At 39.5% G+C, this 15188-nt stretch overlaps 1 protein-coding gene across 2 annotated transcripts in view; it reads right to left on the bottom strand.

Moving 5' to 3' along the window:
* Positions 1-287: 287 nt before the first annotated feature.
* aqr (aquarius intron-binding spliceosomal factor) overlaps positions 288-15188 on the bottom strand; it is a 108194-nt gene continuing 93293 nt past the window's right edge. The window contains exons 34-37 of one of the 2 annotated variants that reach the window (XM_061896059.1): positions 13328-13502; positions 2916-3026; positions 649-939; positions 288-609 (exon numbers count right to left, since the gene is read on the bottom strand). In XM_061896059.1, coding sequence (XP_061752043.1) covers positions 391-609; positions 649-939; positions 2916-3026; positions 13328-13502 — 796 coding nt within the window. In that variant the 3' untranslated portion in view covers positions 288-390. Of the gene's footprint in view, positions 940-2915; positions 3027-13327; positions 13503-15188 lie in introns of both variants that reach the window. The other variant, XM_061896058.1, reaches the window with a different exon arrangement.

The following is a 15188-nucleotide window of genomic DNA, read 5'->3' as shown; positions in this document are numbered from 1 at the left end:
TACTTTTACCGCATGCCTTTGGTAAGCGCAGGAGTGAGAAGAGGTTTTAAATCAATTAGCGCCCCGGCGGCAATTCAAGGAAATACGGTAGTCATTTTGCATCATTCCACACTGAAACTGCTAAAATGCTAACAGTTAGTGTGCGAGCACCGTGCCAGAAAAAGAGGGCGGCCATTCCATGTGTTCTTGCCTCATCATACCAGGTAAATATATCAGTTTAAAAAAGCTCAAATGCTAACTGTCAGCATGCTGGTGTATGAGTTCAAGACTGTCCTCAGGACCACAGCTTTGAAAAATATTGTAATGTTTTTATTAAAAATGACAAAAGTTACACAATTGAAAGAGTGATGATGACATCATGTGATGGTCCCCTTCAGTGTCTCAGAAAGTTTATGACTTGCCCTCGCTGTCGCTGTCTTGGCCTGGATGTGGAGGCATCTGCACGTCTTTCCCTCCATCTTTCTCTTCTTTCCGCTGCGACTTGTCCTCCTCTACAGTTGGGCTCTCATCCAGATCCATGGGGGTCTGCTCCTCCTCCTCCTCCTGCTGCTGCACCACCATCACCTCTCCTTCTTTCTTCTTCACCTCCTCCACCTGCACCTCCATCACCTTCTCCACTTCTCCTTCTTTCTTCTGCACCTCCATCACCTTCTCCACTTCTCCTTCTTTCTTCTTCACCTCCTCCTCCTGCACCTCCATCACCTCTCCTTCTTTCTTCTTCACCTCCTCCTCCTGCACCTTCTCTACTTCTCCTTCTTTCTTCTTCACCTCCTCCTCCTGCACCTCCATCACCTCCTCCACCTCTCCTTCTTTCTTCACCTCCTCCACCTCTCCTTCTTTCTTCTTCACCTCCTCCTCCTCCTTCTCCTCAGAGTTGTTTGGCAGGCCGTTGGCTGCAGCATCAGGCGTGTCTTGTGAAGGAGGTTTAGCTAATTGTTGCTGCAAGAGGAAGAAACAACACGGTGAGAAGATGTGCACAAGTGGAATAAATACCAATGTTTTTACACATGGTCAACATGACGCTAACATTTTCTATTACACTTTAAGAGGGTTGAACAATTTCTCAAGGTATCTTTTGCTGAAGTATTCTTCAAAATTCAACCAAATTCTTTAAAAAAAAATAGCATTATACAAAATGTGTCTTCTCAGGCTTTTTTGCAACACTCATTATTCCACAAGGTACATTTAATAAATGTCATAATACTACATATGTAACTTAAAATTAAAAATATATAACATCTGCAGCTGAACTTCCCCCCCAAAAATTTGCAAAATTTTGTTTATAATAATTTCAGTCTGCATGTAATTATATTATATTTTCACATTTGAAGTTGAATTGCTGACATGATCTTTTGCACAATATTCCTTTTTTTGGAGTTTCACCTGTAGCTATTACATTACATTACATAGTATTTCTTTAATTATACAATTAAAAAAAAACAGAAAAATGAACATATTGCATACTATAATAAAGTATTATATTGTGCTTAATCAAACAATAAATAAACTTGATAATTTTCCCGTCGTCGTTAAATGTGTTTGTTCCCTTCCTCTGTGGCTTCCAAATATGGTGCAATATTTACTCTCAGCACCCTTTTATTCAATAGCAGAATTAAAATGAACGCAGTGAACCCTCTTGTCAGTCACAATCTCTCTTTTCTCTGTGGGAAAAGCACGCACGCACGCACGCACGCACGCACGCACACACACAGCGACTTGTTAGTAAGTAGGACGGAAAGGTAACCAAAATAAAGAACAAGCATGCAAAGCCAAACGTGTGGGAAGATCTGAACTTCAAACTAAATGAAGAACTTGGGCTCATTACACCAACAGATGAGGAAGGAGGACGTATGCCAAATTTGTTGGAAATAAACAAAAAAAAAAGTAAACTATTTGCAGACAAAAATCTAGAGCTCATTTTATTTGCATGTTTGTTTACTTAAGACAGTGGTCCTCAAACCCCCTCACCCACCATGTACCACCATAATGACCAACATTCATGAACAGTACATTAGTAAAGTAAACTTAAGTATTCCTTAAAAACTAGATTTTTTGGAGGTATATTTAATATTGACAGTTTATATACTGACACTGTGTTGGAATATATACACACTAAATTGGCCCTAGTGTGTGAATGTGAGTGTGAATGTTGTCTATCTGTGTTGGCCCTGCGATGAGGTGGCGACTTGTCCAGGGCGTACCCCGCCTTCTGCCCGATTGTAGCTGAGATAGGCGCCAGCGCCCCCCGCGATCCCGAAAGGGAATAAGCGGTAGAAAATGGATGGATGGATGGACGTGTGTGTGTATATATATATATATATATATATATATATACATATATATACATACACACACATACATATATATATACTGTATACATACATATATACACATATACGTCTATATATATATGTATACATATATGTATATAAGTATATACAGATATATACGTATTTATATATATATATACGTAGTATATACAAATATATATAAACGTATATACGTATATGTATATATACGTATATACATATATATACGTATATACATATATATACACGTGTATACATACATATATATACATGTATTTTACATATATCTGTATATGTATATATATACATTTTGTATATATATATATATATCTATATACATATATGTGTTAGGTTCACCTACACCTGATGTCAATTGATGAGAAGTTTTTAGTAGATTAAGATGAAACAAATGTGATTTTAACAGTATTTTTCTCATTTTTACTTTTAAAAGCCCATAACAGTGTTCACTTTTGGGTTAATGAAGCTTTTATGACAGCCGCACTTTGACCTTGGAACTGATTATTTCTGTTTTTAAATGAGAAGACAACATGGCAGGCATTTAGCCTAAAAAATGAACAGTTCAAATGTGTGTGTGTGTGTGTGTACCTGTCTGTACTTCTGTGAGGTCTGCATCATGTGCATGTACATACTGTACACCAGGTTGGCCATCTCTGGCATGTTCTGCACTATTTGGTCTGGGCGCTCTGACGCGTCTCTCTGGGGGGGACAAACACATCCAAGAAGTGAAAATGCTGAGGTGAAGAAGAAGAAGAAAAGCGAGCTGGTAGACCTTCAACAGAGTGAAAAAAGTATTGTACGAAACACTAATGAATACAAATGTAAGATCAACAAACAGGAACGTGTCTGTGCTTTTAAAGGAGGTGATGCCTTCAGGGACCCTCTGGGAATTATTTTCACACACTTAATGACTTTTACTAAGTGGCTTTTACGTGCTAAAATACATAGAGCATTTACCAAAGTACCTGCTTCTTTGGGTTTTGCCCTTTCCGTTAGCAACAGAGTTAAAAAAAGATACTAACTTTTAATAAAAAAAATATTTGGGGCGAGACACTTATTTGTTCAAAGTCGACTGTTTTCTGACACGCTTTTTCACTTGTAGCACCACTAAATGAAAGAAATATGTAGTACAACAATTTTGTAGCACAGAAAATAATTGTAGCAATATGAAAAGTCTAAAATATTCCAATTTAATTACCAAGACTGCAACAATGTACATAAATATAAACACAATGTCATCATAGGGGAGACTGTAACACTCAATTAAACATAAGGCATCCATAAACTTTGCTCGCACTGACACTAACATGAGTGTAGATATGGATCAAAACTCATATCCCGATATAGTTTGACTCATAAACTACCCCATAAATGCAAATATCCCTTGACGTAACTAAATATCTTCACCGTGCCTTGATTTTACATTTTTGGGACAGATGGGGATCCCGAAAACCGTATCCAACAAGTAAGAAAAGTAGATGTTGCATACTAGGATCCCAACTTAAGGTCTTTTGAGACTACAAAAAAGAAAAAAGCCTAGAAATTAATATATTTAAGGTCAAATATAATCTCCAATCTTCCTTAAAAACCATTTAGCTATGCTCAACTCTTCAGCTAAAAAAAACACAAAAGGACAGAATTTGAAATAAAGTGTCTGTTTAAATGTCAGCAGCAACATGACAATAATTGACATTTAACAAATGGTGTGTTTATAGGTAAACATTTTTATAAGACATACAAACAAAGACGTTAGCCAAGAACCTGCCAACTGCTTCATGATCCGAGTGACAGGCTGGGTTGTGAAAATGACTTTATAAAAGTCCTAAAATATATGTACTTGCTACTTTACCAGAAAATGTATTGAATTACCAATGGAACTACTCTTTAATAAATGTAATTAATTACTAGGGAAAGCAATTATTGCGCTACTTTAAAAAAATCAAATAGCTGGCATAATGCAGTTAAGATACTGTATTTTCCGGACATTAAGGCGCACCTAAAATCTTCCCCTCAGAACTCCGACAGTACATCTTATAACCCGGTGTGTCTAATGTATGGAATAATTCTGGTTTTGGTACCAACCTCGCAGCTATTTTATTTGGTACATGTTGTAATGATAAGTGTGACCGGTAGATGGCAGTCAAACATAAGAGACACGTGTAGGCTGCATTATGACTCAAGTAAACAACACCGACATTTTATATGTTCCATGAATTGAAAATACAGAACATTACACACGGCGCTCAAAAATTGATCAAAATGTTTTAGTACGACTTTGGTAAGCTCTGAAGCCGCTTGATGGATTGTACTGTGCTTCAAAATACCAGTATTATTATGGTATGTGTATAATGTAAGACATTTTATCTGGCGTTTTGTTTTGCAATATTGTTACAAGCAACTTTTCTTACCTTCTGATACCTGCTGATCTGTATTTGGGATCTGCATAAATCCTGAAAAATTGTGCACATCCACCATAGTCGCTAATCTTCTTTTTCTTTATCTTCTTGTTATGGGACATTCATCCTCCGATGTTGCCATTTCTAATATAAAGTAGTGTAAAGTTCTTACTTATATCTGTCAGTAAACTCGCCATGAAAGCGCTAAAACATACCGGTGTAGTGAGTTTACATTATTCACCCAAATAACTTTAGTTATCAGAGAGTTCGGGTTGGACGGTTTATCACAGGACACAATTCCGGTGTTGTTGTTTCCGGATGAAGAGCTGCTGCTCCGTTTTTGATTGAAGTAAAGTCTGAATGTCATTAAAACAGTTATCTCCATCTTTTGACACTTCTTCCACTCCCGTCCTTGCACGCTACACCGCTACAACAAAGATGACGGGGAGAAGACGCTGCCGAAGGTGAGCCACGTAAATAAGACCGCACACAAAACGGCGCATCCGCAAGCGACCGTCAGAAAGCGGTTTGAAGATGATCTGTAAAACATAATCTATGCAACATTTTGACCAAAGAACCAACATTACATGTTATGTAGACCACAAAGAAGTGTTTTACATTTAGAACAAAATAATAATATGACCCCTTTAATGCTCCCTATAATCCGGTGCGCCTTATATATGAAAAAAGATCGAAAATAGACCATTCATCGGCCCTATGGTCCGGAAAACACGGTAAGTTTGTGTGTGTCTGTGCCTTTAATTATGATGTCAGCAAGTTAGGAGTAGTTGTCCCTCACTGCTGGTGTGCACTTGTTCCCAATGGAGGTTCATGTGTGTCTTTTTTTCTTTTTTTAAACACTGAATTTATCCAACTTTTTTTTTTGCATTGAAATTTGGCGAATAGAATTATTTAGATCAAATTTTGCTGACATTTTTTTTTTTTTTTATAGAAATGTGTGAGCAAAATTTGTAGAAAAATTCAGTTTGGTAAAATACAGTGTATAGAAATTTAGTGTATATATATATAAATTAAAAAAAAAATCCAGAGCAGAAATATGTTTCTTCAAAACTCAAGAGCCACTTCTGGTAAATTTAATGTAAAAAAAAATAAAAAATTCAGTGAATTCTCCCTGCCCACTGGGTGTGAGTTTTCCTTGCCCTTTTGTGGGTTCTTCCGAGGATGTTGTAGTTGTAATGATTTGTGCAGTCCTTTGAGACATTTGTGATTTGGGGCTATATAAATAAACATTGATTGATGATTGAGTGCTAAATTTTTCGTAAAAAAAACGCAAATGGCTGCTGACTGAGCAATTATCCCTCTATTGCCATCACAACCTTGATTCTGTTGTCACTATGTTGCGCAATATGCTTGTTGCTAAATAAATGACCACGTCTTTTTCACTAAACTTCTCTTTTTTTGTTCACGTGACAGTTCTGCAGAATATGCCAGGCGACTTGGGACTTGTAATCTGCATCTGTGTGTAGAAGCAGCAGGAGGGTGTGTGTGTGTGTGTGTGATGGTTGTTACTGGCTGGAGGATAGCGAGGGCCGCATGTGTGTGCCCAAACAAGCCCCCCCACCCCCCAGGAGGGAGCGGACACTCGCCAGTCACAAGAAGTGTCAGAGACCAAGGGGGGTATTGCCACGCCAGACATGTTGGACTAGACGGCCCAGTCCGTGGGCTTCGGCATCTGACCTTGGAGGGCTGGAAGGGGTGGGGGGTTAATTATAGCCGGACCTGGTACTTTCCCCAGCGTGCAGAATGCTGTGAACAGAGTGGGGACCTTCGACTAAATCTTCTATAAGACTTGAGAGCTGAGGGGGGAAGAGGGGAATGAAGATGCCATTCAGAATATAGAGGCGGGATTAGTCGAGTCAAGAGGCGAGAGGGGGGGGCCGAGGCGAGGGGGCGGAGTCAACATCCTCAGTGACTACCACTTCACTAAAATTCACAAACGTCGCAAAAAAGGCCAAGATAATTTTTTACACAGAACCACATGAAAGAAGGACATTAAATGCTATAATGAGGTTATCAGTTTTGATGATAACCATGGTAAAATCTCAACAGTCTTACTGTCTTAAATCAAAAATATCTAAAACAACGTGATTGATAACCGCACTTAGATAAACTCGCGGACAGACTCGGGCGAGCTCGCTGGTTTAAATTATAACATGAAAACAAGAGACTTGGGTTGTACGGTATTAATACGGTACTAATTCATTAAATACGGTACTATACTGCCTTTGGAAAACAAAGATCTTTTTTTTTCCCCATTTACATGCTGCCGAGCGTTGGTGACGTACAGAGCCGAGGCGCATGTTCTCAAGTGTGTCAAAACACACACACACGCACACGCGCGCACACACACACACACACACACACACACACACACACACACACACACACACACAAGCAAAAACATCAGAGAGAGGAAGAATGGCAAAAAAACAGCTTTTTCTTCTGGTTAATAAAGAGAGTGAGTGAAGCGCAATATGGAAGTATTGGGCTTCAAATGTAATGATAAAGGTAAGGTCTATTCAGGGGTACTGGAGAGTCAAACCTTGGAGTCAGGAGGAACCATGTGGTTTTCGTCCTGGTCGTGGATCTGTGGACCAGCTCTACACTCTCAGCAGGGTCCTTGAGGGTGCATGGGAGTTTGCCCAACCAGTCTACATGTGCTTTGTGGACTTGGAGAAGGCATTCGACCGTGTACCCAGGGAAGTCCTGTGGGGAGTGCTCAGAGAGTATGGGGTATCAGACTGATTGTGGCAGTCTGCTCCTCAGCGTCAGAGCTTGGTCCGCATTGCCGGCAGTAAATCGGACCCATTTCCAGTGGGGGTTGGACTCCGTCAAGGCTGCCCTTTGTCACCGACTCTGTTCATAACTTTTATGGACAGAATTTCTAGGCACAGTCAAGGCGTTGAGGGGATCTGGTTTGGTGGCTGCAGGATTAGGTCTCTGCTTTTTGCAGATAATGGCTTCATCTGGCCAGGATCTTCAGCTCTCACTGGATTGGTTCGCAGCAGATTATGAAGCAACTGGGATGAGAATCAGCACCTCCAAGTCCGAGTTCATGGTTCTCGCCTGGAAAAGGGAGGAGTGCCATCTCCGGGTTGGGGAGGAGATCTTGCCCCAAGTGGAGGAGTTGAAGTACCTCGGAGTCTTGTTCACGAGTGAGGGAAGAGTGGATCGTGAGATCGGTAGGCGGATCAGTGCGTCGTCGTCAGTAATGCGGACGTTGTATCGATCCGTTGTGGTGAAGAAGGAGCTGAACCGGAAGGCGAAGCTCTCAATTTACCGGTCGATCTACGTTCCCATCCTCACCTATGGTCATGAGCTTTGGGTAATGACCGAAAGATCAAGGGTACAAGCACATGAAATGAGTTTCCTCTGCTGGGCGGTTGGGTCTCTCCCTTAAAGATAGAGTGAGAGGCTCTGTCATCGGGGAGGAGCTCAAACTAAAGCTGTTGCTCCTCCACATCGAGAGGAGCCGGATGAGGTGGTTCGGGCATCTGGTCAGGATGCCACCCAGACGCCTCCCTTGGTAGGTCTTGCAGGTACGTTTGACCGGCAGGAGGCCACGGGGATACGTTGGGAAGACTATAGCTTCTGGCTGGCCTGGGAACGCCTGAGGATCCCCCCGGGAGGAGCTGGACGAAGTGGGACGTTTGGGCTTCTCTGCTTGGGCTGCTTCCCCTGCGACCTGACCGCGGATAAGCGGAAGAAGATGGATGGATGGATGGATAAAGGTGACTAAACTTTTATCATTTTAAATAATGATTTGTACTGTAGCACTTTAAGATTTATGCAAATGATAAATAAAAAACAAATAAAATCTATTATTATTTTTTTATTTCTGTCGTATCCTCGAACCCAATGTGGAAACAACTCAGTCTCATATTCCTCTGAGTGTAAAAGGATCAGACTGTTCTAAGAGAGCACAGCTTGTAGGTTCAATATAAACAATTGAATATCTCAGTTGCTCAGACACTAATGTGTTTGTAGTATATAGTTAGTTAGCCTGTTGTTCCTAATGCGGGAAGACGTCAATGTCTCTTGTTTTCATGTTAGCATTTAAACTAGCAAGCTGGCGCCAATCATTCCGGGACTTAATTAAAGTGCAGTTATCAAGCTCAAATTTTTGATCACTTTAATTCAAAACGGTAATACTAGCTGAGATAGGCACCAGCGCCCCCCGCAGCCCCAAAGGGAATAAGCGGTAGGAAATGGATGGATGGTTGGATAGATGGAATACTAACCATCGGGAGTTTTACTGCAGTTATCATTATTGATACATTCCTAGATGGCAGTAGTGTATAGACTAGAAAATGTTGCTTAGCTACGAGGTAGTCTTTGCAAATAAATTGAATTAGGGTTTATGTTGCGCCCCACAAAGAGGAAGTATTGTACGTATTACACAACAGCTGTTTGATCGTAAACTGCCTCTTAGTTGTAGAATAGAATATAAGTACTTTAATGATCCCTTGGGGAAATTCAGCACCACAGTTCGATCACAATAAAAAATAATTCAAAATTGTTCAATTCAAAACAAAATTGTAATTTTCATTACTAAATTTGGAAGTGTTTAAATCGCCAAAATCGCTAATGCTCATCAGTAGCATGTATATGCCAAATCTAATGTACATTAGCATCGAGCTAGCACATTTTGAAAAGTAAAGCCTTCTTAACGTTGGAGCATTTTCTATCAAGCATTCTCTTTTTTTGGCATTGAAAATTGTAACATTACCTGGGAGGCAGTCTGAGGCCATGTCCACACGGACACAGATACGTAATAAATGCATACCGTATTTTTCGGACTACAAGTCGCTCTGGAGTATACGTCGCACCGGCCGAAAATGCACAATAAAGAAGGAAAAAAACATATATACGTCGCACTGTAGTATAAGTCGCATTTTTGGGGGGAAATTTATTCGTTAAAACCCAACACCAAGAATAGACATTTGAAAGGCAATTTAAAATAAAGAATAGTGAACAACAGGCTGAATAAGTGTACGTTATATGACGCATAAATAACCAACGGAGAACATGCCTGGTATGTTAATGCAACATATTATGGTAAGAGTCATTCAAATAACTATAACATATAGAACATGCTATACGTTTACCAAACAATCTGTCACCCCCGATCGCTAAATCCCATGAAATCTTCTTCCTCTGTGTCGCCTCTGGTATGCGCCCCGCTAGCGTCCTTTCTTTCTGTTGCTCGATTGCTGTTCTCTGCAGCATATTTCACTACGTCCAGCTTGTAATCTGCAGTATATGATTTCGTTTTCGGTCCCATTTTAGTTCAGTCCTTCTCAGTTTTTATAAGTTACCGCCAATGTTGATGTGATCCATTTTAATAGCTCCGGCAGTAGCATATAGCAGTTAGCATATCATGACCCAAAATGCACTTCTGCCATGACCCTACCACGCCGAATTCTTATTGGTTGGCATGTGAGTGACGATTGCTGATGTGTGTGTGACGATTGCGGTCATTTTCTTCGCTGCTCGCGCGATTGAGATAAATAACATTATTTGATATTTTAGGGTAATGTGTTGATAATTTCCCACATAAGTCGCTCCGGAGTATACGTCGCACCCACGGCCAAACTATGAAAAAAACGTTGACTTTTAGTCCGAAAAATACGGTACTTATTTCTGCATTTAGGCCTCTTGTTCACACGCAGACGCATACTGCTGTCTTTAAAAAACACAGACTTTTGCAAATGCTGGCCAAAGTGTAGAGGACTTGTGACGACGTCACGGTTGTGCGCTGTCATTTCCAAGCTCAACAACACTGCCTTTAAACACACTATAAAAGGGCCTAAAGTATGTTTGAATGTAAATATGCAGCTCTTTTCACTCAACATTAATAATAATAAAAAAAGACACTACCACCAGCACTAATGACAGTCAGCTGTTTTGGATACGATCGCTGTCGAACCTTCACCTGATGGAACAACTTTGACAAGCAAGACTTTTCGCTCTGTATCATAAGAAAGATGCAAAATTATCTTCTGTTTTTAGTCTTTGTTTAATGGGAAATCATGAAGTTAACTTGCGTGTCTTGATTCCATTTTTGTAGATGGAGCCGGGCGCGGAAAAAACAATGTAGCGTCCTTTTTGTAGCGTGTACTGATGTTAAAGACAATATACCGTATTTTTCGGACTCTAAGTCGCAGTTTTTTTTTTATAGTGCGACTTATACTCAGGAGCGACTTATGTGTGAAATTATTACACATTACCGTGAAATATCAAATAATAATATTTAGCTCATTCACGTAACAGACTAGACGTATAAGATTTCATCGGATTTAGCGATGAGGAGAGACAGATTGTTTGGTAAACAGAGCATGTTCTATATGTTATAGTTATTTGAATGACTCTTACCATAATATGTTATGTTAACATACCAGGCACCTTCTCAGTTGGTTATTTATGCCTCATATATTCAGCCTGTTGTTCACTATTCTTTATTTATTTTAAATTGCCTTTCAAATGTCTATTCTTGGTGTTGGGTTTTATCAAATAAACTTCCCCAAAAAATGCGACTTATACTCCAGTGCAACTTATATACATGTTTTTTCCCTTCTTTATTATGCATTTTCAGCAGGTGCGACTTATACTCAGGAGCGACTTATACTCCGAAAAATACGGTACGCTTCATTGAACATGTACCATATCACTATATCCATGATTAAATGCTTTATATTTCCCTTAAACATGCAAAATGGTTTCCTTGGCTCATTAGTGCGTGCTGATTTTTAGAAATAATATACACTTCCCTGCACACGTACTACATCGCCATGTTGCTGAACATGTTATAATTCTATGAGTGTTGGGTTTCAGCAGCACAGGCGTGCATTCGGTCTTTAACAATGTTCCTAGGGCTCTGTGTACGTGCAGGTTGGTTTTAAAGATAATGTACATGTCATTGTACATCTAAAGTATATCAAAATAAACATAATAGGTGTAATGCCACCAAGTCAGATATTGTTGCTTTTTTAAGGCTTCTGATTGGACAAAATGTGCATGACAGCAGGTGTATGTGTTTGTGTGTAGACATAGACACTTTTGAAACTACACTTGTGTGGATGGAGATTGTTTTAACCCCAAATATGTGTTTTTGAAACTCTCCATGTTCGTGTGGACATTGCCTGACTCGGCTCTTAGTGCTTGTTTCCCCGCCAAATATTTGAGCGAGTAGAGTCTGGAACCATTGAAATATGTAGTTTGATTTTACATGAATCGATACCCGTTAGTAAAGACAAAATTCATTTGGTGCCTTTAAAAACGTGCAGAATTTGGTACCCATCCCTGCTTAGGATGCTCAGTTGGTTGGCGGAAGACATTTCCAGGCCAACTTCTTTGCCCTATTCTGTGTTACACAGAACAGCAGCAAGGAAAACAATGACAGATTTACGGGGAGAGTGAAAAGTACGTGGGATCAGAAGTTGGCAAAAGATTTGTCTTCGACATTTCGTCCAAGCTGCGTTTGATACAGATCTTGGAAATTAGAAAATGTTGGCTTTTATAGGCAGTAAGAAAAAATGCTTCTGATAGCAACTCCCAAAGGTGGAAAGTGATCAGGTCAATTTCATCCCCCAATGCTTGATGTAGGGCTGGGCGATATGGCCTTTTTTTTAATATCGCAATATTTTATGGCCATATCGCCATATTTTTAGGCCATTTCGCGATATACGATATATATCTCGGTATTTTGCCTTAGTGAATGAACACTTGATGCATATAATCACTGCAGTATGATGATTCTATGTGTCTACATTAAAACATTCTTGTTCATACTGCATTAATAAGTGCTCATTTTAAACTTCTGTGCAGAGAAGGAAATCACAACTAAGTCAATTTACCAAAACTGTATTTAATAAAGTTATTAGCAGGTGACTTTTCAAACGATGCTACATATTAGCAGTAATGCTAGTTTTGGTAGCAACGCTTGTGCCCCACACTTGACATATTAAAGTTGTCTATCCGACATATTCCAGCTTGAAGCTGAACCACCGCCAGACGATGGACTGTTTTTCTTGGGAATTAATTCTTCCTTCATTTGTAACCAGATTCGCACCTTTTTTCTCTCGTATTATCCCTCGGAACACTCCGTTAGCATCACAGCTAACGTTAGCCACGCTGCTACCTCTCTGCTGGGCGAGGGCATATACGTATGCGACGTATGACGTGACAGTATGTGACGTGTGTATGAATGTGCGCTCGCTGTCTGTGAGAAGGACACACAAGGAGTGGGAAGAGCCTGTAGTGTAATGCCCGCAGCTAAAAGCAACTGTGTGAGAACATTTACTCAAATATAACGATATAGTCATTTTCTATAAAGCACAGAGACAAACCCGCGATATACCGCGTATATCGATATATCGCCCAGCCCTAGCATGATGTAATTTACACAGGAATAAGGCAGAAAAATGAATGACTTCATCCTGAAATTCTAGGCAATGTTCCTCTTTCTATCCCAATAACATAATATCACCGTTTGTTGTCGGCGCAGTTTCTACAGAAAGGTATAAAAAATGCCAGCTCCTCCAGATTGTGCGCAAGGTGCTCCATGGCTGTGCGTGTACGTACCGGCTGCTCCTGGTTGTAGTACTCGTGTGCTCGGATGTGAAGCTGCTGCGGGCGCTCGGTCAGCTGCTTGAAGGCGGGCGTCAGCTCAAAGCAGTTCTGGAACAACGCCACCCGGGCGAAGATGTACAGGCCCAGCCGGGCTCTGGACATGGCCACCACCAGACGCCTCACATCTCTAACGTGACACAAATAACATGCTTGTTACTTCATCAAGGTGGCCATTAGAGCTTGTGCAAGGACGGAAGGGGACAAAAATGGACTCTGTCATGAAAATAAATGGAATGGAGGCCAGACAGAGGATATAGTGGATCACTTGTCCTGCCTTCACTTCAACTAAAAGGGATTAGAGGAGCAAGTGAAGGAATTGTGAGGAGGGTCACATGATGCACGGAGGAGAAATGTTTTCCACTTCGAACTCATGATAGAAGTGGACTAGCAGGGAAATTTGCCTGAAATGTATAATGGAGTCTACATTTTTTGTTTTCATTGCAGCTGATTTGTGAGTAAAATGCTGGCATGAATTAAAAATAAAAAGTTGATTTTTGTGTTTTTATTTTGTAATTTTTCCACCATTTCCCTTTATCGCTCCATTTTATGTTGGCTTTAACTACAATTTAGTGCTTATATTTATTTCTACACATATTTTTGTGTAGAAATATCATTAATGGCTTTTGCGCCATCAATTGTTTGGGATTTGCCTATTTTATAGGGGTGCACAAAAATGTTTGGACTGGTAGAAAAAAACTCGGACGTCATAAAACATTGATTTACATTTCTTTGCTTCAAATAATCCTTTGAGAATAACAAATGAATATGCATAAAATCCAGACCACACAGAGTGTGAGGAACTTTAAATACGTGGACAGGGCTGCTGCAATAGAGCGCACATGAGAGCGGTGGTGTGTGAGTGCTGTGATTTGTGGGATTTTATTTTTTATTGATAGTGCATTTATTACAAAAATCATGAAGGTTGTGGCAAGGATAATTTTTTTTATTTATTTCAACTAAAATACGCAATGAGGCTATAACGTGTTTTTTTTATCCAATTTTTCAATTATTCAAACAAACTGAACCTGGGTTCCTCAAACTCTTTTCACCAAGGACCACCATAATGACCAACATTAAAATAAAGTAGCGTGGTCAGCCTAAGGATTCATTAAAAACAAGACCGAGGTTTTCTTTAACAAGTATATTTACTATTTCTGGCCACTATAACATTACACAGTTTGAACAGTAACAATGTTTGAATATTTAATTAAATCAGGAGCCACATTGAGAAAAATCTACTCCCAAGTGGGCCGGACTGGTAAAATCACGGCACGATAACTTAAAAATAAAAACAACTTCAGATTGTTTTCTTGGTTTAAAAATAGAACAAGCACATTCTGAAAATGTACAAATCATAATGTTTTTATTTTTTATTTTTTTTACCCTTACACGTTGCGGTTAATAGTATTATATTTGTATTAGTTTATACTTTCTGAATAAATTATGTGACAACGTTGATCAGTCAACTCATTGGCGTTAATTTTCAATGTATCAAGATAAAAAAAAATATATATCAAAATGAAATTACAGGATGTTATTTATGTAGTTTGCTCATTTTCCTCGACTGGTTAACTAACAGCATGTGGTTTATTTTTATTTTTTTTTACATACACAGCATCATTTACAGAGATACAAAAAATTGCTATTGCGACATCTAGTGGACACATTTAGAACAACAGTTTCTGTCATTCAAAAATTTCGACTCGTTTTATACTTATCCCGCGGGCAAGATAAAAACTGTTCAGGGGTTTCAAACGTACGGCCCGCTGTAGTGAATTAAGTGATTATTTGGCATACCACTAGTTTAAGAATC

The sequence above is a fragment of the Nerophis ophidion genome, linkage group LG03 (genome assembly GCF_033978795.1).
Source record: "Nerophis ophidion isolate RoL-2023_Sa linkage group LG03, RoL_Noph_v1.0, whole genome shotgun sequence".
NCBI classification, from domain to species: domain Eukaryota; kingdom Metazoa; phylum Chordata; class Actinopteri; order Syngnathiformes; family Syngnathidae; genus Nerophis; species Nerophis ophidion.
The sequence above is the reverse complement of the archived record's forward strand: the minus strand, read 5'-3'. Positions and strand labels throughout refer to the sequence as shown.